The sequence below is a fragment of the Haliotis asinina genome, chromosome 3, assembly GCF_037392515.1.
Source record: "Haliotis asinina isolate JCU_RB_2024 chromosome 3, JCU_Hal_asi_v2, whole genome shotgun sequence".
In the NCBI taxonomy this organism is placed as follows: Eukaryota; Metazoa; Mollusca; class Gastropoda; order Lepetellida; family Haliotidae; genus Haliotis; species Haliotis asinina.
The window spans coordinates 44,974,334-44,998,549 of record NC_090282.1 but is presented as its reverse complement, the minus strand read 5'-3'; the positions used below and the strand labels follow the sequence as shown (position 1 = coordinate 44,998,549).

At 36.7% G+C, this 24,216-nt stretch overlaps 1 protein-coding gene across 2 annotated transcripts in view; it reads right to left on the bottom strand.

Annotated features, from left to right (window-relative positions):
* Positions 1–24,216, bottom strand: part of LOC137278094 (fibrillin-2-like) — an 80,300-nt gene that overhangs the window by 41,446 nt on the left and 14,638 nt on the right. For both annotated transcript variants that reach the window (XM_067810199.1, XM_067810200.1), the window contains exons 7-10: positions 23,635–23,760; positions 16,361–16,516; positions 8,657–8,815; positions 652–774 (exon numbers count right to left, since the gene is read on the bottom strand). In XM_067810199.1, coding sequence (XP_067666300.1) covers positions 652–774; positions 8,657–8,815; positions 16,361–16,516; positions 23,635–23,760 — 564 coding nt within the window. The remainder of the gene's footprint in view (positions 1–651; positions 775–8,656; positions 8,816–16,360; positions 16,517–23,634; positions 23,761–24,216) is intronic.

Here is a 24,216-nt window from a genome sequence, read left to right as displayed (position 1 = left end):
TGTTGATTTTGTAGTAGTTGATATAATTAGGGCACCTTTTGGCAATGGGAAATTTCTTATTTCAAAGTTATGTGGCAGCATAAACATTATCTACAAAGCTCAAGTGACTGACAACTATCCTCCTTCGGTATGATAAACAACAAAAGAATTAATAAAACAAGCAAAACATGGCAACTGTGCAAGCTTCAATTCAAAATGTAACACAGATAATTTTTGACCAAAATATATACTCTACCAGATGTATACTGTGATGATCAACACCACCACTATAAAATACTTGGTCATGTTAGAATGTAAAAAGTTACAAATGAGCCAAATGAAAAGTATTGCATTTAGGAAGTTATGTTGATGTTTGTGCAACCTGCTTACATTATTCCTGACATATGTCTGTACTGTTATTGACTGAGACACCAAGTCAGGGTTTAACTTACATATTCCACTCAGGCACATTACCCTAGGTTGTTAGTGCTTGTTTAAAACTCTCACTGTTCAGTGTCTGTCAGAAAGTAGTAAAACCACACCAATGTACACTTGGTGTAATCAGGCAGGATCTTGTCACCAACATTTTGGTGTCTGGTGCTCTATGACAAGCAGATGGCAATGGATTCAGGCTGTCCATAAATCTGCATGAGGTGTGAATGATTCGCTTACCTGTGCAATATGAACCCGTCTTTGAGAGAACAAAGCCTGGACTACATTCACAGGTGTAACTTCCCTGGGTGTTGACACAGCGTCCATTGCGACAGATTCCCTGCTGCTCACATTCATCAATATCTGTAGAAATAGGGAGAGATTCATCAATATCTGTAGAAATAGGGAGAGATTCATCAATATCTGTAGAAACAGGGAGAGATTCATCAATATCTGTAGAAATGGGAGACATTCATCATTGTCTGTAGATTGGTGCACATTCATTCATAGCTGTTGAAATGGGGAGTCATTCATCAATAATTGTAGAAATGGGGAGTCATTCATCAATATCTGTAGAAATGGGGTGACATTCATCAGTATCTGTAGACATGGGGAGACATTCATCAATAGCTGTAGAAATGGGGAGACATTCATGAATAGCTGTAGAAATGTGGAGACATTCATTAGTGTCCATAGAAATGGGGTGGGGGGGGGGTCACATTCATCAATAAGTCGTCCATCTAACACATTTTTATTTTTGCAGCAAAACAATTAGTCTTGGCAGCCACATGAGGTGATCTGCCTCAGCTACATTCTACAAGACATTTCTATAGTTGATCAACCAGTTTCATCTTAATCATCCAGGATGAAACTGAGCTCATAAAGGAATAGGATTTTGTTGCTATTTCCTGAAATCTGCAATATTTTGGTACATTATTCTTTCTTCTCTAAATCAAGTGATTGAAATCCACATTATAGTTTGGCTCACACTTCAGTTTTGAATGCATGTAAAACTGTCAAGCCAACAAGCACTCCAAAAAACATACACTCCCATAACACCTTGAATACAGATCAAGTGAAGCTGACATTGCTCAAAGAAAGTGACATTCTAAGCAAAGCTGACATAAGAAATATGTGTAGCATTCAACCCCACATCATTAAAAAGACCTGTATTTTAATTCATTTTTATCATGTAAGCTATAAGAAATGATCACTTTTTACAGCATTCATTTGTAGCTAATAATATTTGAGATTCATTATCTTCAGTTTTGTTATTGAAGATTTATGCTTTTACCTGATTAGAAACATTACGCTAATGTCAGTGATTCTGTAATACACATTGAAACTGAGATATGTCATGTTATCCTCCCAGACAGCTAGCAATATAAATAGAGTTTCCTTTGAATGCATGACTATTTTCATGTGTAAGAAAATTAAAACCGAAAATATTCATCCATTCCTCATGGATGAACAAAATCTAAATGATGTTGTTTGTGCCGTAATTCAATTTCAACTGAAATAAATCCCTCTATATAGGCTTGAATCTGACACAACTATCGACAATAATAATTTGAAAAGAAAGGAAATATGTTCCTTAATCAGAATCAAACACTTTAGGACAGACCTGTGTCAAATATGTTCACATTTTCTGTTATTTTGCACGCAGATGAGTCTAATATGTCTAGGACTGCAGCACTAAGGTAGACATTATGTCAAGGATGTCACTGAAATAAGACACATTACAATAGATATACTTTGAAGAGGAAACTTGAGTTTTCTTGGTTCTAGTTCTGGAACTTAACTTGAGACATATATTGCAACTTTCTCCAGTAAACAACTTTTTCCATGACTGAAATACTCCTCAGTTCATGATATCTATGTTGTTGTAGACTCAGTTACCCTGCAGGTCTTTTCATGACTTAACAACAGTTAGGAAACAACACTTGCCATAATCAAAATAGGGGGAAAGTGTGTGCTGTAGGTACTGCATGTGATCAAACATTCATGGAATTAAAGCATTACTGGCGATGGGTCCAGGGAAATAAACAATGAACAGACAACTATCCATTCTTAAAAACAGGAACTTGCCACTACACATATCCAGTTACCGGAAATGAAACATGTGAACTCTACATAATAATCTATAGAAAATTCCAGGAAATGTTGTGTATGTATAAACTCTACATATTGAAATAATTCCCAAAAAAGTATTTTGGTCAAATGCTTCTAGTTTGGTAACAAGACATCATTATTTACTGCTGCCAAGATCTGTACACCACTGGGGACTGATCTCTGACAGTCCAGCCAGGCCGGTTGTTCCCTTTGTTGTGTGTTTGCTGTGGGTAACTGAAGGATACCCCAGAAATCTCTGGTTGTTGCCTTTGTTGTTGTGTTTATCATGAGGGTAACTGAAGGATATCCCAGAAATCTCTGGTTGTTCCCTTTGTTGTGCGTTTGCTGTGGGTAACTGAAGGATATCCCAGAAATCTCTGGTTGTTGCCTTTGTTGTTGTGTGTTTGCTGTGCATAACTGAAGGATATCACAGAAATCTCTGGTTGTTGCCTTTGTTGGTGTGTTTATCGTGTGGGTAATGGCAGGATATCCCAGAAATCTTGACTGGTTGACAATTGATGCTAAAAATTCCATAAGTGCAGTTTTTAGCATCAGGTCTTTCATCACTCTAATCAACAAAGATGAAATAGTTTCACCTTAGCTTTCTAAGATCAGACCAGAATCATCTGGAATATCTGTAATGGCATCCAATGGTCACCAGCTGTCCTTTTTGTCTACTTGTTTAGGTTGATGTTAATTAATTAAATGTACACCTTGTGCCTGCTAACAGTGCCTCAAAGTCTATGCCCACTGTCCTTACTGACTGTAATCAAGTGTTGTCAGGCTGCTGTGTCAGTGGTCAGCTGATGAGACCAAGTTGTTGGTGGTGGTGAGGGTGGATTGAAAAAAGAAAGGTGAGGTGAGGTGAGGTGAGGTGAGGTGAGGTGAGGTGAGGTGAGGTGAGGTGAGGTGAGGTGAGGTGAGGTGAGGTGAGGTGAGGTGAGGTGAGGTGAGGTGAGGTGAGGTGAGGTGAGGTGAGGTGAGGTGAGGTGTACAGAGAAAATTAGCTGGGATGTCAAGATGAACGACACTTACAAATATTAGTTGTTGTGTGACGTATGGCAAAAATATAGATAAGCTGAAATCACTATACAGCCCAGGTGTATATAGAAGCATAGTTCAGCTGAAATCACTCTACAGAAATGCGTCCCAGTGTATATAGAAGTTTACCCAACCTGAAACTGAATGAAGAGTAATTTGAGCCACCTGACACATGTGTTTCTTCAGGTAAAACAGCAGGTCTGTACAACAAAAGCTGTTCTGGAGTGCTGATGTCTGTTGCAAGGAAACAGATGCTTGTGTCGTGTACTGCACAATAGTACTGTCTAGACACTATGAACCTGATTACAGGTGTTAAGCAAGGCCCAGCACGTGGGAACACTGACAAGCAGCTATGCATGATAAATGATGGTCTGTCACTCCAGACGAAGCTCAGACCATAATTAAAACATCCACAAAAGTAGCAGTAAAAACTAGCAAGCTTGAAGATATTCCACATATTTACAAAGGGATTACCTCATACAGCAAGCAGACACTTTGCAAAGAATTATTGTATGTGGTTACCACCTAGTGAATGAAACTGTGCAGTGCTTGGTGTCTTCCATTCCACAGGGATAAGCATAAGGAATGCACACAGTATTGAAACATATACACAGTATAACAGTTTGCACACTGATTTTAATTTGATATATAGAAAAGAAAATGGTTCCTTGAATACTCCTTAAATTTCACATTTGAAAAACTGTCTTACATTTAGATGTTTTAAAATATGAGTGAGTGAGTGAGTGGGTGAGTGGGTGAGTGGGAGGGTGGGTGGATGGGTGGTTGGGTGAGTGAGAGTGATTGAGTGTCTGCATGTCATGGGCTGGTGGCAACAGAATTTGATTTTACTTACTTCCATCTAGCCTTAGGATGAGCAAATGCTTTATTCAGCATTCCATAAACCAATTGTTGAATGTAATTGGAAAAGGCCAAAGAAAAGATTGGAAAAGAAAGACCTGTGTCTGTTTAAAAACATCAAAGAGTGGTTCATGTCACCAAGACCATCTGGTAGAGTGGTTTGTGTTACCAAGACCGTGATAACTATGTCTTGGTATAGTGGTTAGTGTCACCAAGACCGTGATAACTATGTCTTGGTATAGTGGTTAGTGTCACCAAGACCGTGATAACTATGTCTTGGTATAGTGGTTAGTGTCACCAAGACCGTGATAACTATGTCTTGGTATAGTGGTTAGTGTCACCAAGACTGTGATAACTATGTCTTGGTATAGTGGTTTGTGTTACCAAGACCGTGATAACTATGTCTTGGTATAGTGGTTAGTGTTACCAAGACTGTGATAACTATGTCTTGGTATAGTGGTTAGTGTCACCAAGACTGTGATAACTACGTTTGGTATAGTGGTTAGTGTCACCAAGACCGTGATAACTATGTCTTGGTATAGTGGTTAGTGTCACCAAGACCGTGATAACTATGTCTTGGTATAGTGGTTAGTGTCACCAAGACTGTGATAACTATGTCTTGGTATAGTGGTTAGTGTCACCAAGACTGTGATAACTATGTCTTGGTATAGTGGTTAGTGTCACCAAGACTGTGATAACTATGTTTGGGATAGTGGTTAGTGTCACCAAGACTGTGATAACTATGTCTTGGTATAGTGGTTAGTGTCACCAAGACTGTGATAACTATGTCTTGGTATAGTGGTTAGTGTCACCAAGACTGTGATAACTATGTTTGGGATAGTGGTTAGTGTCACCAAAACTGTGTTAACTATATTTGGTATAGTGGTTACTGTCACCAAGACTGTGATAACTATGTTTGGGATAGTGGTTAGTGTCATCAAGACTGTGTTAACTATATTTGGTATAGTGGTTAGTGTCACCAAGACTGTGATAACTATGTTTGGGATAGTGGTTAGTGTCATCAAGACTGTGATAACTATGTTTGGTATAGTGGTTGGAGTCACCAAGACTGTGATAACTATGTTTGGGATAGTGGTTAGTGTCATCAAGACTGTGATAACTATATTTAGTATAGTGGTTAGTGTCATCAAGACTGTGATAACTATGTTTGGGATAGTGGTTAGTGTCACCAAGACTGTAATAACTATGTTTGGGATTGTGGTTTGTGTTACCAAGACTGTGATAACTATGTTTGGGATAGTGGTTAGTGTCACCAAGACTGTGATAACTATGTTTGGGATAGTGGTTAGTGTCACCAAGACCGTGATAACTATGTCTTGGTATAGTGGTTAGTGTCACCAAGACCGTGATAACTATGTCTTGGTATAGTGGTTAGTGTCACCAAGACTGTGATAACTATGTCTTGGTATAGTGGTTAGTGTCACCAAGACTGTGATAACTATGTCTTGGTATAGTGGTTAGTGTCACCAAGACTGTGATAACTATGTTTGGGATAGTGGTTAGTGTCACCAAGACTGTGATAACTATGTCTTGGTATAGTGGTTAGTGTCACCAAGACTGTGATAACTATGTCTTGGTATAGTGGTTAGTGTCACCAAGACTGTGATAACTATGTTTGGGATAGTGGTTAGTGTCACCAAAACTGTGTTAACTATATTTGGTATAGTGGTTACTGTCACCAAGACTGTGATAACTATGTTTGGGATAGTGGTTAGTGTCATCAAGACTGTGTTAACTATATTTGGTATAGTGGTTAGTGTCACCAAGACTGTGATAACTATGTTTGGGATAGTGGTTAGTGTCACCAAGACCGTGATAACTATGTCTTGGTATAGTGGTTAGTGTCACCAAGACTGTGATAACTATGTCTTGGTATAGTGGTTAGTGTCACCAAGACTGTGATAACTATGTCTTGGTATAGTGGTTAGTGTCACCAAGACTGTGATAACTATGTTTGGGATAGTGGTTAGTGTCACCAAGACTGTGATAACTATGTCTTGGTATAGTGGTTAGTGTCACCAAGATTGTGATAACTATGTCTTGGTATAGTGGTTAGTGTCACCAAGACTGTGATAACTATGTTTGGGATAGTGGTTAGTGTCACCAAAACTGTGTTAACTATATTTGGTATAGTGGTTACTGTCACCAAGACTGTGATAACTATGTTTGGGATAGTGGTTAGGGTCATCAAGACTGTGTTAACTATATTTGGTATAGTGGTTAGTGTCACCAAGACTGTGATAACTATGTTTGGGATAGTGGTTAGTGTCATCAAGACTGTGTTAACTATATTTGGTATAGTGGTTAGTGTCACCAAGACTGTGATAACTATGTTTGGGATAGTGGTTAGTGTCATCAAGACTGTGATAACTATGTTTGGTATAGTGGTTGGAGTCACCAAGACTGTGATAACTATGTTTGGGATAGTGGTTAGTGTCATCAAGACTGTGATAACTATATTTAGTATAGTGGTTAGTGTCATCAAGACTGTGATAACTATGTTTGGGATAGTGGTTAGTGTCACCAAGACTGTAATAACTATGTTTGGGATTGTGGTTTGTGTTACCAAGACTGTGATAACTATGTTTGGGATAGTGGTTAGTGTCACCAAGACTGTGATAACTATGTTTGGGATAGTGGTTAGTGTCACCAAGATAACTATGTTTGGGATAGTGGTTAGGGTCACCAAGATAACTATGTTTGGGATAGTGGTTAGGGTCACCAAGATAACTATGTTTGGGATAGTGGTTAGGGTCACCAAGATAACTATGTTTGGGATAGTGGTTAGGGTCACCAAGATAACTATGTTTGGGATAGTGGTTAGGGTCACCAAGATAACTATGTTTGGGATAGTGGTTAGGGTCACCAAGATAACTATGTTTGGGATAGTGGTTAGGGTCACCAAGATAACTATGTTTGGGATAGTGGTTAGAGTCACCAGGATCATTATAACCATGTCTGGTAGAGATGTTACATTTTATAAAGACCACAAGAATAATATCTGTGAGAGTAGTGACATATTGCTAGGACCACAATAACTTCAAGTAAGCTATAACTGAAGTTATATTTTATGCATGTATTGTCCCTGGATATATTATAACTTTGTATCTGTAAGTAATGATGAAAATTGGTATATGTGATAACCTATCAGAGCAGATTGATTGACAAACTTAAAAATAACTGACTAATCTGTGATTAATATGTGACAGTTTACAGGAAATAAAGGTTCCATTCAAGTACTGAGTGAGTGAGTTAATATTTAATGTCACATCAGCATTATTGTAGCCATATTGTGACGAGGACAGTCTTGTCAAACAAAGAAATATATGGATATTATAGAAAAGCCTGTCGACAAATATCAGCAAAACCACCAGAATATCACAATTAGAATTAAAACTAGCATGGAAAGTTAAAACTAATACCACTATTTGGACAGTACAATATATAAAGAGTGTTTCCTTTTCAAACCTGTTGCATGTACACCATTTACTATACACAAGACATCTAGTTTTCATCTCAGCTGAGAACCTATTCAACTGGGTGGAGCAGTTTCTCAGGCAAAGTATATTTGGATTAACATTGGAAAAAATAAATAGTGAAATAAGTTTTACGAAAAGAATGTTCAAACAATTCTGAGGGAGAGGTGAAGTTTTGTGAAACGTGATTTACTACTGAACCATCTGATGGCTTTGATAGTGAATTTACATGGGAGACAATGACAGCTCATGAAATCCATTACAATTAAAAAAAATTAGGGCACTTTTGTTATTACTTGAAATACTTCTAATGTTAGGTCTGTTGCATTAACTTACACACAAGAGTGTCTCTATTTACAAACATCTTCATAATTGCAGTCGAGGCCATAAGAAATATGTCAGATATATATGTTATTGGATTGATAATTTCTGAGCTCACAGCGTGTCTGGGATGGATAATGTCATTTCCAGTATAAGTCTAGATTTTGTATCCTGTGAAATTTACAGATTAACCCAACAAGGCTTGAGCTTGACTGTGTGACATACATATAAGGGCTTAGATTTTCGGAGCTTTCATAAGTTCATGTTAATGTATGGCATTTATGACTATCTTAGCGCTAAGAGAGCTTCGAAAATCTAGGCCCAGAGTTATAGTAAGCAGACAAAAAATGTTGTTCACGAATTGCTTGAATCAAGTCTGCCTGGATTTCCTGGAGATACTACACCAGTGAACCTACCTATACAGTTGTCATTTGACTCCCTGTAGCCTGGGTTGCATTCGCAGCGGAAGGAGTTTGGTGTATCAATACAACGGCCATTATTACACAGCATGGTGAACTTGGCACAGAACTGGTCAGTGATCGGGAGACCTTTTCGGCACAGTCGGTCATAGGAATCTGAAGAGGAAGAATACTGGTTAAATATGCCCTAGGATAAACTGTACCTAACAACAGAATCAGTTTGCCATGAAACAGAATTACATGACCCGGTTCAAAAAATCTAAATGAGATGGGTGAGAGAATGGTACAACAAGGCGAACCAAGTGTGCATAGCTTCAATCAATGATTTGGGGACCTCTTTGCTAAATAGATAATTTCACAAAATAGAGATGCAAACCTTCATGAAAATCAATTTTCCCATGCTGGCTAATATCTGCTCACTAGGAAAAAAACTAGATTGAACGAACAAGAGTAAGTGATAATGTACTATTCTTCTTTAACTAACACTGTTGAGTTGAGATCATAGCACAATGTAAGCAAGTCAACAACAACTGATGATTTGTCCTACCACTAAGAATTCTGTCTTTTAGGCCTGATGGCTCAGTAATTATATATATTTTTCAACTTGCTCCTTTTCATCTCTTTGTGGTCCGGAAGCTGAATTTCCGGATGATGAAAGTGGTTGCTTGTGTAAATAACTCCTAATTGTTTTGAAGATGAGTGTTCAATCTAACAAGCTTGGAGCTAATAAGCCTCTCTGTTCCATAAAGTCTCTCTTACAGCATTTTTGTTATGAGAACATATTCAATAATTTGCAAAAAAGAGAGTTGGGAACACCAACATGTGAACAATTACAGGGTAACTGCTATCAGATGAAATATGTCTCAGTCATTGTACGCTAGTTAATGAAGATCCCGAGCAGTTCTTATCAAAAGATTTTAAAAATCACAAAGTTTGTTATCAGAACCACAAAAGGGTTTGCAAATACTTGCAGAAACAGAGGCATCAGAAATTATACCATGGCACCACATATATCCTGTGTGATAGGATAGCCAATGGTTTTCTCAAATGCTTGTTCAGATAAAAAGTACCTCCCCTGTGTCTGTGTTAATGAGTGTTGTGCTAGTATGTATTTCAAGTGCCTTAATTATATCTAACCAACAACATGTGTATGAAGCTCATACAAAGATGACAGATAAAAACATGGGCACAAATGTGCAGAATATTAAAAATAATTTCAGTGAACTTGACCTTCTGTAAAAGTTATGAATATTAAAGGGGCACTGATGCGGAGCGAATAATGTTTCTCGCCAACGGTCTAATTACGAAATCAAACCGCAAATTGGTCAGCGCCCGCTCCTTCGACCGTGACGGACAAAGGAACTGGGCTCCTGTCCATATTAGCAGAATTTCTTCACCTAAACAGTCGGGAGGCCGGATGCCCATCATATGCCATTTCTTTAAAAATATCCATGGTATTCCTTGTCTGATCGTAACCAAATATCCCAGCAGTGTAGTTCTTTTCGGATGCTTGGATGGTATAGTTACTGATCCAATTTGATCCTATTTCAGTGTTTTTAACCTGATATTTAATCATGTTACATGGAAAATATGATGTCTACAGGCATGTAGCCATTTGTTTCAGTACGGAAGATTGCAAGGCTTTATATTTAGGTAATTCTGAGTGTTGGTTCAGCTGTGATAGCAAATATCTTACGAAACTTTTGGTAGCTATGGTAGCTACAATGGTTTATTATTTATGATAATAAAAACACACAGTTGATTTATTTGAATTCGTAAACAAAAAACGATGACTTTGCCTATGGTAGAGAAATCTGAAAATTTTCTTACGTAAAAAACCCTTATTTCACCTATTTACCCAAGTACACAGCAAATGCCCGTGTGCATTCCTTATGTAACGAAATTCCATTGGTATCCTCAAAACAGTTTCGGCCCATAAGTGTTTTCAGGCTGCATGCGACACAGAGATTACATCTTCCTTGCTGTAACTCGCGTTTGATGGTGTAAACCTACACGTGTTATTTGTCATCATTCTCTTGATGGTCAATTCATGAATTTATAACAGGTATAATTAGTAGTAACACAACTTCGGTTACTCAACAAAGGTTCCCATTTGGCATTTCTCCTGTCTGGAGTAAATACTCAACATTATAAATTAAGGTCTGTAATGGCAAATGTATTGTATGTTATGTAATATGTGCATGTAAGTGATGCAAGAGGGCTTATCAACTAAGTTACAAAAACAAACATCGATCAAAGGATTAACCGATAACTCACTGATTGATTAATTACTTTTATCTTCTAGCGGATTTGTCAAAAGGCAGTGTGTGTGGATGACTACACCCTGTCGTAAAGTGTAAGTGCAAAAACAACATCCTCCCTTCAAAGAATTAACCACCCTTACGTTGATTGATTGATTGCTCATTATTGGTTAACTAAATTACTTAGAATAGTGGACATCATACAATTAGTTGCCAGGTGTGCTATCTTGGGAGACCAATCAGAGGTTTATCTGGTTTTCACCAACGAAAGACGTGAAACGATGTGTTACTTTTTCGCAAATGAGACAGTTGTAAGACACGAGACACAGAGCAGGATTACTTACCAGCTGCAGATGAATGGAATACGATTTCTTTTACGTGGATATTGATGGATACATTCCTGAACAAGGTAGTAGCCTGACATCGTTGCTATAAAATTAGTCTGTTTTACATTCATTTTTTTTCATTTTGTTTTAATTTATTTGTTGTAGCATTCAGCAGAATCTGTATGACAGAAAAAACACACTAGATCGCGTATGTGTGTGAAATAGGATCCACATTGGCATTCTATACAATGTATAAATGTTGCTGTTATGTTAGAAATTTACTATGAGTATAAGCAGATCGTGTGTTCTTTTATTAATTTTCAGAATCATACTAGTATGACCATAAACTAACTAGGGTTATGAGACAAAATATAGAGACGTTTTCCGTCCTAATAGTTTTTTACCATTTCTGCCACGGGCAGATGATTAACCTCCAAAGTGTTTCATTTGTTTTCATAATACATTTGGAATGAAGTAAAAATGACTTCACCTCAGTTGATCTGTCTATAATTAAACTATCAATTGCGCTTACGGACTGCGCAGCAGAGGTCACGAACCAGTCACGAATTCTGGGATATCATCCGGGTACTCACGGGAAAAAAACAATAACAAAAGTTTACACCAGTCCACGGAAATTGCTCCGCATCAGTGCCCCTTTAAAGCTCAAGGCATACGAATTCTTATGAACTGTGACTGCTACTGCTTGGGAGTTAATGCAATATGTGAAGAGTAAACGCTCCTACTCTGAACTTGGTTTCCAAGGTGGCACAGTGCTTTTGTCATGTGGCAGACATGAAGCAGCTCCACATTTCAACTCACACTTGTACAAATTATGGAATCATATCCGCCATAACCCTCATGCAGATGTTGAGGTTGATGATACGGACAACCTTGTTCCTTGCTGTCATAAAGATTAAGCAGCTTTGGACCTCAGGCGTAATAGTGTTAAGTACAATATCTTTCAGTGATGTGTCTGTGAATGTTTGAGATCCGCTCAAAAACATCAAATATAAAAACAACATATATAGCTCACTGGACTAAGGAATATGAGTCCTTTTTCTAGATCAGGGCCTGCTTACCATCTGACTTGCAGATTCAAGATACACTGTCTTGAATAGGTATATACTGGGGCTTACACACACAACACTGACTTGTACACCATTTGGAGCAGGGCATATACTGAGGCTTACACACACAACACTGACTTGTCCACCATTTGGAGCAGGGCATATACTGAGGCTTACACACACAACACTGACTTGCATACTATCTTGTCTCATTTATTATTATGTTCTTTTAATCATATGGTTTACAAACTGATCTTACAAACCCTTTTTCCCTATCTGATCGAAACATTGTTTTTCAGACGAAAAATAAGTCAAACTGTCATTTCTCCTCCTATAGCACTAATGTTAGATTTTATTTTCAACAGACCATGTTTCAAAAGAGCAACTAACAGTATCAGATGGTCAGGCTTGCTGACATGGTTGCCACATGTCATGACATCCCAGTTGTGTTGGTTGATGCTTATAATGTCAATCCCTGGATTGTCTGGGAAAGACTTGATTATTTCCAGACCATTGTCATATAGTTGGAATATTGCTGAGTACTGTGTCAAACAAACCATCTCCACCTCTAGCAAATTTGTCTGGTTAGGAAATATATTTGATGATATGAAAATTTAATTGATAACCTATCCATTTTGCCAAAGCTGCTGGCATGTTTGTTTTAAAACAAAGATGATACTTATCAAGACAAGTATTCATTTTCAGTGCTTGTAAGGTCCAGGTGATGTTCAAGCATCCATGCACACTTCCCCTGTTGTCTGTTGCAATATAATCCCTTCATTAAAATAAGCCAAACACAAACACTCAACAGGTCACAATTTAACATAAACAGATAAGAGAAAACAAAGGGAGATAATTTCATTTCAGTGTCTCCAAGAGTGATCTCCCTTGATCAACTCTCCAGAAAAAGGTCCTGTTCTAAAGGTAGCAGAAGACAAAATCAAAGACATTTGAAAAGAATGCAACAAGTGTTTTAGGAAAAACAAATTGTCTACATGGTATGGACTTGCTTGACAAGGTAATGGATGCCGTTATATCTTGTAATTGTCGGAAGATATTTAGAGTGTTAAATAACTCAAAAAGTACATGTGTCATACAGATAATCTCCGTTTCAACCATCATGAAACCAATGCCAAATCAGTAATTAACTGCCTCAGAAACATTTAGATTTATCAAGATTAAGATGGTTAAGATGGGGGGGATGATGGCAGAAAACTCCATTTTTTTAATATGGCATTTAATGGATCAACCTAGGTCATGTTTAGCATAAATTGATGAATTGTACATCATTTGTATCAATGCACTTACACAATGATGAATTTCATTAACAGTCAATAAACTTACATATGGTACTTTTGATAAATGAATGCAGAAAATTTTTTTATCATTTACATATGACTGTAAAATTCAGTATTCTGCAGACCATTCAAAACTTTTTAATCTCTCAAGAAATGACTATCATTAAATTACCATGTATTGTTGGGTCTGGGCAGTCAGCCACATATGAGAAATGTGACATAGTGACATGAATTAATGTTAATCCAAGCCCTTTTGTGTTTTATGAGAAACAACAATCAGTTCTGCATTACATGTTACATTTGTATAAAGGAAAACAGTAATCATTACATTTCAGCTTACTGGGTAAATATGCTGCAAACCTGATTTTAAAAGGTGGTATTATCTTTAAGTGAACTCTGATTATCAGAATTGGTGAAACCTGGTGAAACCAAGGACCATTCAGTAGTTTATGCAAAGCATTGTCTTTTTATGAAGGTTTATGTTAATTTTTTTCATTGTGAAAATTTTAATCATCTTATGTTTAAGATTTTAAAAATACTTTCACACTAATCATCATTCTTATGTAACTGAATAATCTGTAGGCCATAAAATACAGAACATATCATGCACTACAACATGTCATGTTAATTCCTAATGACTCTAAGACTTACAGCTAGTGTCTGAAATGAACATATTTTACAGAAAATAAAAGTTTTTAAATTGAAATTATAAATGCAATAAAAAAGAGCTCAGAGGTTTGAAGTTGGGGAAATCTAGACTTGACACATTATGTAGACTTGTGTGGGCTTTCTTGGATATATTTGCTTCTGTGGCTATATAACAGACTACTAATGACTGTGTTTAAACAGCATAAAGCAACAGGGGAAGTGTGCAAGGCCTCACAGAGAGGGTCAATAACGTCCATGACCTTAATTTTAGAGATACCAGTAACAAGAGATTAACCATAACCAACCTTTAACACAAAGTTTTAAGTGATTTTTTAAGAGACAAATTATCATCTGTCTGAGTAAACTAAATTCTTTTCAATTCTTTTGACACAAGTTGAAAGAGGATAACATGGCACATCCATATAGAATGCCAATTCTACATATTGTATAAACTTAGATTTTGTAGCGATTTATCTGTCTTCATAATCAGAATTTCTTTCTGGCTTGTTAACATTTATTTTTATACCTGGCCCTCAAATTTGCTTTCATAATAACTTGATATATATTTAGGTTACTCTATGGTAGGAGTACGAATCTTTGATTTAATAAATGAAAATAAGATATTTCTCAGTTTGACTGTAGTAAATGCAAGCGTGAACAACTGTCACAACTTTAGGGTTTCCAGCTATAACAATAATGCAAGCTGAGGATAACAGGTTAGTGTAGGAAATGTGGAGCCAGTTTGTGAATGTCAGTTCTACATATAAACATGTCAAGTTATATCTTAAACACAGATGGCTCAAGGGACTTAAAGGGAAAATGGGGGACAAGGGTCAGTGACACACTGGGCACAGATGTAGTTCTGTTGCAGAAATTTTTATTTTGCAGAATGTCATTCACATCACATGCTGTGCCTATAGTGGTGGGCAATCTTAGCATGCTGCTGTGGTGAAATACTGAAATTATTTCCACATCTCAGAATGTCATTGTTGAAAACACCTACTCATGGTTGCCCTCATGTATAAAGATGTAGAGCTACAAGACACACATGTTTCACAGACATGGTGCTTGTAGTGACATGAAAGAACAGTAGTGGAACGTATGATGCTCTGAGAGACTGGGGTAGCCACATGACCGACACTGACCACTCAGGTTATACAGGTTTGCTACATTTCACCAACTAACAAACACATTGTCCCCACTGAAGACTTTACTGTGTCTTGAGCTTGCTATGAAACTTTTGAAATGTTTTCTGAAAACATCAGAACACATTTTGTGCAATAAATATTGCCACATGATGGGGATGAACAATACTTTTAGTCACTTGCAGTAAGTAGTTTGTCCTCTAAAATGGGAATGTTCACTTCAGTACTGCATTGGACAGTTTTCTCACAGTGTTGCACTGGACAATTTTTCAGCTTCCTCCACAATACCTAAAGGGATAATGCTGTTACTACAGCAGTGCCTCTCTGGACAAGAAAACCCTGTTGTTGCCATCTCTTGTCATGGAGCAGAATATAGTTGGGGATTGTTTGGAACTTAATTCAAACTATAAAATAAGCCTTCAAATAAGATAGATAGAAGTGTGGCTTGTGGGTCATCAGAAACTCTGATTAAATGTCAAATTAATACACACAAAAAGTCCCTGCATTGGAAAATGTTATTTATGGAACACATTTTACTTGTTATGTATCTCTTAGATAAGACTGCAAAATATCACACAGGAAACTTTTAAGAAAACTTGACACTGCACACACTATGCCATTGTAAAACATGAAGCAAACCTAGTTTGTAGACCAAAGTGTCACGAGCCACCAGTTCAGCCTGTGTTTGATACAAATGCAACGTTTCACCACAAAATATTATACAGAAATGCTCTAGAAATGAAAGAGGGCAGAGAGATGGACAGACAGCAGGACACAATGAAGGAAGGATGGATTGAAAGCTCCCATTCCAATATCACCCTCCTTCAGGATATGGTGTAATAAACTAAGGGGAAAAAGAAAGAATGTTGAGTGTATTTTATGTCCGATTGTGAACTGTTATTAAACTTGATAACATATATTCAACCATCAGGAGATATGGCACATCATGCACTTACTTGTGTCCTTAAGTGGGCAAGGCTGGCAGTACTGCTCCCCTGTTCCCCAGCCTTTACCCAGCATACAGCAGCAGTCCTGGAATGATGTCTTCTCCGAGATGCGACTCTGACAGTTCAAGTTGATGACACTTGTGTAGCAATAACCCTGTTTCACGTCTGGAAAAAAAGAATTTTAAGTACCAATTACAGATGACATGGGTACCATTACAATGACGCTACCATTATTACTACCTACATCAATTGTTTCAGTTGTATCATTGAGTGACTGCTTGGTGTGAGAAGAAGGCAGAAACCATGAAATGTAACCAGGGCAACCAGGATTCTAGCCAACAGTGATGGGTTTCTGGTTCTCCTGAGTGATGCAACTCCACACACCAAAATGGTTGTCTTAAGTAAATAGTTATGCCTCATCATGATAAGTCACTGATACAACTTAAAGAATAACTGCAATGTGTTACTATTATTATCACCTTCTTCATATTCCAAAGTCTTAAATGAATACTATATAATATATAAATGACGAAAATGGACACAAAAATCAGAAATGATGAAAATAGAAATAAAGTTTACATGTCTGTAATGGTGAGATTCTTGTCAAATACCAGCTGATGTGTACATAATGTGACTGACAAGCTACTCCATCAGTGTTTGTTTCAGACAAAAGGACATGACAGAAATCATTCATTGCCAGGTCTTCCTCCTCTCCTCCATTATTGTGTCATGTCATCAGGTATTGTGATAAAAAGTCTGAATATGATGTACTCAGTTTCAGCTCAGTCACTGGTTTTTAATGGTTTTTAGCAACATTCCAGCAACATCATGGATGGAGACATAAAAAATAGGCTTCACACATTGTTCCCATGAGAGGGATCATGCCATGTCTCAGGCATGATGAACCTTTGCTTTAACCACAAGGCATTTTTCAGTATTCTGGAACTTTTTGTTTTGATACTATTTTACTAGGATGAAAATGTTAAAACATGTTTTGTTCCCACAATCAGATAAATGTCTCAGAGGCTTTGTTAATGCCATGAAACCTGTTTAATTTCACTTTGAAAAGGTGTTGAAAGTTGATGGGCAAGCATCAGACAAGCAACACTCCATGTTATAACTTAGTTAGGCCCTCAGTTCTAGTCAGATAATACTGAAACTGATTTGTTTTTAATCTAAATTTACATCAGTTTGTATTTCCAGGATGGTACCTCACATATTATTACTTTAAACAGATATTCACAAACTTAGATTACTTGAAGAATGTCACTAACATTCCCATCTAACATTGGAGACAGTGTAGAACATATCTTGTGCATGTCATCTTCATTCTAAGTAAAAGCTGTAAATTTACTTAATCTGAATATCTTTCAACCTATACCAATATTTGATACATGTCATCGAATCGCAATTGTGCTCGATGTCAAAACTGGAACCATATGTAGTTGTTCCTGTTAACAGATTGTGAGTGGTATTGTGTATCGTGAAATAGTCATTACTGTGTATGCTTGTTTCCTTTACAACACAATCAAGTGGATCTAATACAACAGTATGACAGTTCTGTCAAGAAAATGACACAATGCGGAATGGGATATGTTTCTGTATTGTAATTTTCACCAGCATAGGTTTCTGTATATAAAAACATACCTGAGTCACTGATCTATTGTTCCCATGCTGACAATGACCTCTTCAGCATTATTTACAGACAACCAACACATAGATGGAATATTGCTGAGTGTGGCATTAAACAACAAACAATCAATGACAAACTTTGTCATATATTAAACCTATTGCATATTATTTATGTCTTCTGCAATCATAACAAGTCAGAAATACATGGAATACAACTAAGTTACTCTATTTGGCCAACCCAGTAATTCGAATACAAAACAGACGTAGAATATCAATAGCATTGTGTAAAAAAAATAATCTTGGAACTTTTACTTCATCTGGAAGGATCTAAAGATGTAATAAACTTCTGTATAAGAAAGGATGAGGAACATGACACATACACCAAACTAAGTACATTAAAGATGCAGACTGTTAGAGTCACTAATAGGATACATCATTAAACACAAAATGAAATTTGGACATTGACACGTCTCTTAAAATATCCAAAATATTTACTTATTTACTTCTGAAAACTTTCAGGTGACCCTCACCAACAGTTTATCATTAGTCTATTATATGGTCTCTGCTTGCATCAGTAATATCTGTTTCCCTATTTGAAACAATCAATCATGACACATTACATAACAATCAAAATATTTTGTTAGGGATGTGAATTAATAATATTTTATAATGTTTTATCCTTGCCTTTATGTAGCATGTCTAACATGTTTGTGTAATTCTATATGGAACATGTTTTTCACATTGTTTGTACTCTTTAATGGAATGTATTGCAATAAGCATTACCTGTCTCATCTTACATGCATACACAAGGTAAAATCTGACAATTACACAATGATGGATGAACTGTCAACACCTCCGCCCACCCTGCCCACACATTCACCAGTATTTAATCATTACAAGTTTGGAACAATTAACTGGTAAATATGATACATGGAAATACACCCATGCACTTTGCATTCCTTTATTTCAAAGTGGGAAGAAGATCACTGCAGTGTATTCATATGGAATGTTCCTCAACCTGACATGACTGATGGTTTGTGTCTTGCACAGAACCATGTAAACTGGTCAACACCACAATGGCAGTGGTGAATGAAATGAATACCATTAACAGCATTAAATCATTCTAATCCTTCTTACGAGAATAACACTAGCTGAGAATTTACATTCCAGAGAAGACATATTTGGGAAAAAATTGAACTTCAAATGTTTTCCATGTATCAAATGATATTGTTGTAATGGAAGGAGAAACAAGGTTAAGAATGTATCTAAACTTTGCATTGCTACAACTACAAAGTACAGCTGCTTAGATTTTGTGTACTTGCATATATACTAGCAGACGAACAAGTTACAATGCATCATATATTGTGATGAATTGTCATTAACAATCACAACGTAATATTTGGTTATGTGTCCGATCAATGTTTTATCTGAACAAATTCATTGACAAATGAATATCTGATTTTGAAATGATAAAGAGACACTCCCTGAAAGAAGGATGGTGTAAAAAGTCAGTATTGGGATTGACAATCAGGCACTGATACAGGTTAGGCAACTGTGGTGAAATGAAGACACCAGATAATTGAAAACTGCTTGGGGATGTTGGTCTCTGACAAACTCATGCTTCCAAAATTGTTTTGATAAATACATATTTCTTTACCATACTGCATTACTAATGTGAAATACCAATCTCTTCTGCCCATCAATATAATCATTTGCAGAAAATAAAGAAAGCTTGTACCATTTGTATAACTTTTTCAACCCAGATATTTAAGTTAAAATATATATATTAACAACAAAGCTATTCTAATTTGAATCCTTATCACAAGTGTGGAAAGGTGAAAATGAGTTAAAACATATATTTGTTATTCTGTCAATAATTTTGCAAAAGTAATATTCTAGTAATTTTAGTTTTGAATGGGGGATCTAGTTATCAAATACTGATTTATATTCGTGTCTTCATATAGTCTGTGGCAGTGTTTTACATAGAGTTGTTAAGAAGCACCAAGAATCTCAAAGAACCATTTCACTAAAAAAAGTGCTGTGTGCGGCTTGCAACCAATTGTTATCCTGTATGCAATACATTAGACTTTTTTAAACCCATATATAATAGAATAGGATACATTGTTTATTTTGCCATTGTTGCTAGCTGCATTGTTTTAAAATGAAACATTGTCTTGTTTGTTTAATAAATGGAAAAGTGTGGATGAACATAAAACTGGTTGGCCTTGTATGACCCATTGTTTTAACTTACGCTTTATAAAACATACCTATTTCCTATTTCAGTGGGTGGGATTGAGAAACAAAGGCACATTCATATATGAAGTCTTATACTAAATAGCCAAGGTTGCTGTTAATATGTTTGGAATTGAAAATCAAGAGAAACCTAAATGGAATGTTTTAAAATCCCAAATTTTAATGTCAGTGCAGGTCAAACACAATAAGAAATATGGCGACAATAATAACTTAGGAATGTTTTTAGTCTTGAAAACCATGTCTACACTGCAGTGTCGCAAACTGTTGACAGCTTTTATGTAACTATGCCAAAGGGTATGACAGGACACTTATGAAAAAGCTGAACTCAAGATTCTACAGAAATGCTCAATGGAAACAACGTCAAGCTTTGCTGCAGTATCAGGAAACTCCACCCGTGATAGGTTTTGTGCCACACTTAGTAAATATGACACAGGAAAATAGTATGAAATGGGAGGTTGAATTGCTGCCATATGCTTCTTCGGTGTATCCAGCTCAGGGATACAAAGCATACAAAATATCAAAGCACTTCCAATAGAGCAAATATGGAGGTTAGAAGGTCACAGCACTGTGTCGTACTTCTCTGAAATGTCACCCTACATAGACCAACCCTTATAATGGTCTCTGTATTAAAACACAAAGGAAGGGCAAATTGCAAAGTTTTTGCCAATATCACACTATCAACACAAGAGCCACTTTGCTACTTATACATATCACAGGACAAAACTGTTATGTGTTCATGGTGCCTGTATGGACAGACATTCCAGCTACTCAATCACAGTTTCATGGAATTGACTCAAAGGTTTAAAACAATCTTAGAATGAACTTGAATGTATCTCTTCCCTGACCTATACCTGTAGTGTAAAGCACAGTGTGACCCTACTTAAAACTGGTTTCACGCTTTGAAGGATTTACCATATACAAGGGGGTATTAAAAAGTTCCAGTTATCACCAAGAACTTATTGAGCAATCAGGATAAAAATTTTGACTGTAACATCAGTGATCCTAGTCTAGTTAATGGACCAAGAACTATCTATTTCACTGTATCCAGTCTTGTGACATTTACTCCTACACACCAGTAGCCCAAATATTGGAGAAGATTGAGACATACAGTGCAATTAAGTTTCTTGCACTTAAAGGGCTGCACTGCACCACAAACTCCCGATGAGATGGAATCTGTTTATGGTTATGATAGTCCATCCTATGACACTGTTGAGAGATGGAAATGGAATTTCCAAACTGGTCACATGTCCCTCACAGATGCGCCAAGAAGCGCATGCCCCTCTCTGACTGATGATATGGACATGGAACAAAGTCAAGGAAGTGGTTTGCCATACAAAACAAATGGTTATGCATGAGACTGACTTGAGTTATAGAACATTATTCATAACGTTGCCCGACTGTACATGTCCAAAGTGTCAGAATTCCTTGCTTACTAACTCTCCTTCAAAGACAGACTCTACGGAACATTTCACAACAGGCATTGGAGCTTCTTTAGCAGGATGAAGAGGATTTCTTCAGAGTTTTGTAACCATGGACGAATGTTGGGTCTATTTGAATGATCCAGAGAAAAAGAACCCACTTCTTGGATGTCATTTTGGTGACACAAAAGGGGTCATTCAAGAGGTAGAAGGTTGGTTTTCTATGAAATCAGGGGACTTTTTTTCAGCCAGTCTGTGCAAGGTCATGAAACAATGGGAGAAATGTGTAACTCAAGATGGTGGCTATGTGATAATTAGAACTTTTTGATATCCCCTTATGTCATGTTCTATGCATTTGGCCTGTGCCCTTCACACACAGATACAGTCTTGCAATGATGGCCTCAGACATGAAAAGGGCACAGAGAATTTAGGTTTAGTTATCATCAAAATATGGAACTTGGAATATTGTTAATAAACAAAAACCATATATGATGCTTTTATAATGAAAGATGACAAATTTCTTTGAGTTGTAGACAGTGAATATGTGCTTGAGAAAAACACTACCTTCTCCATGAACTTTCAACATAAGAGTTTCTAACATACACTCCCTCACACAATCATAACCTTTTCTTGTAAGATATGTGCATTCATAATTTTCCCACATTCAAAATTTCTTCCCCTTCCATGAAACATTAGAATGTCTAAAGCCCTGTGAAAAGGAAATAAAGTTTAAAGACACTATAGTCAAAAATATGTCTTTTTCAACCTGAAAGTCATGAAGATCACATACTACACATACAAGTTGTATCTCATTTCTGGAAAACTCATGCAATATGTGGCAATGTAGGAAAGCCAGTGCCCTCAAACAAACCATATGCTCCTAACATGCCCCCATTATTACAAGGAAAGGTTCAGTGACACGTAATGACTAACAATCTAAGAACTGGAAGTTTACATCATGAAGTCTGTGAATTAGTTCTGCTTAGTGTATTTTCATTGAATCTGACCATGTTCAGAATGGAGCTACACAACAGAGCATGTGTGAGCCATCTAAAGCTGAAATGGGTTTCCTAATTTTATTTGACCTCTGACCTGGATGTGTCACATCCCTCCATTGTAAAGAGCTTCCCCTAAGAGCCTGAGGTTTAACTCTTTAGAACCATATTAACACATTTTCAATGCAACACCCAAATCACAAGACCCATGGGGTTAATGTTGTTTTTACAATCCATGTGTTTCCAGTACAGGAAGTGAAAGAAATGAAAACAGCATGCACAATTGCATGTAGCATGTATCCGCAGGTGTATACGCCATATGCACTTTGCCTTGAAAAATGCCATTAAAATAGCTGAAATTGTTCCCCTAACTCTGACTGCCCACACCTTATGTAGTTTTTATAAGAAGGGGAAATAACCAATTTTTCAACACAAGTAATACACCTGAAAAGAATCACCGGGGGTTACACAGGCAAGGGATAAATGGAATGTTGCAATCCCTTAGCGGAAGTATGCAGTTACTTACCCAGTTCACATTTCAAAGTCTGGACATGCAAAGCATGAAGAAAGAATCGGGAAAGCATAGCATGATTGTCAGAATTTACTATGAATTGCCTTGAAGTATGAGCTAAAGCATCACAGAAATTCTGGTGTTTTCACCATCAGCACTATTCCTTTGACAATGTTGGGAAAGTGGAAGATATGACACTGCTGCATACCCAATTTAAAGTTTACAGTTCATTCAGTTCACTTCATACAACAATGCAGGAGAAAAATGCCCTTAAAGCTGTACCAGAAAGTCATAAGACCAAGAGATTTAATTGACTAAAGACAATTATAACATACTGTCTGATGAAGTAATTTTGAGGAAAACTTGAAAGTCTGATGGATAAAAAACAAATTTGAATGGGTAGATGGAAATAAAATCAGTGGTTTGTGTTTCCTATTTCTTCCTTGATCAAGCATTTAGGAAAAATTTACTTACCAATACAAGAAGAACGGTCAGCATTTGGTTCATATCCACGGTTACAGGTACAGAAGTAACTCCCTTCTGTGTTTGTACACTGTCCATTCTCACATATCCGTGGAATGATCTCGCACTCATTTATATCTGAAAATAATATCACAGTGCTTTTCATTTCCGACATTTACTTGTTGTAGTTTCTGGTAATCTTAACAGATTATGTGGCCCTGATAACCATGGAATCAGTTTATCTTTACCATGGTCATCTGGTTGTCTTGTTTTCTTTTTATGTTTAGAATCAAGAGAATCACATTCTTCCTGGAAATGGTAATTGCAAAAAGTGTTTTACTTGTGTAATGACCATGGTATTCAGTAGCAAAATTTCATCTGCTAATTTTCATATTAAATGACAAGAGGTTTTACATAAATTCAAGGCTAAGGTAACATCTTCAGTTACAAATACTAAAGAATTCTTTCACAGATCATTTAACAAATTCCAATTCTAATGAGATCATATTAAGTTTAGACTTTTGATCATTGCTTTTGGGGGTTTTTAACCAATGACTTTAGGAATACAACACACACACATAGATATTGGTTTTT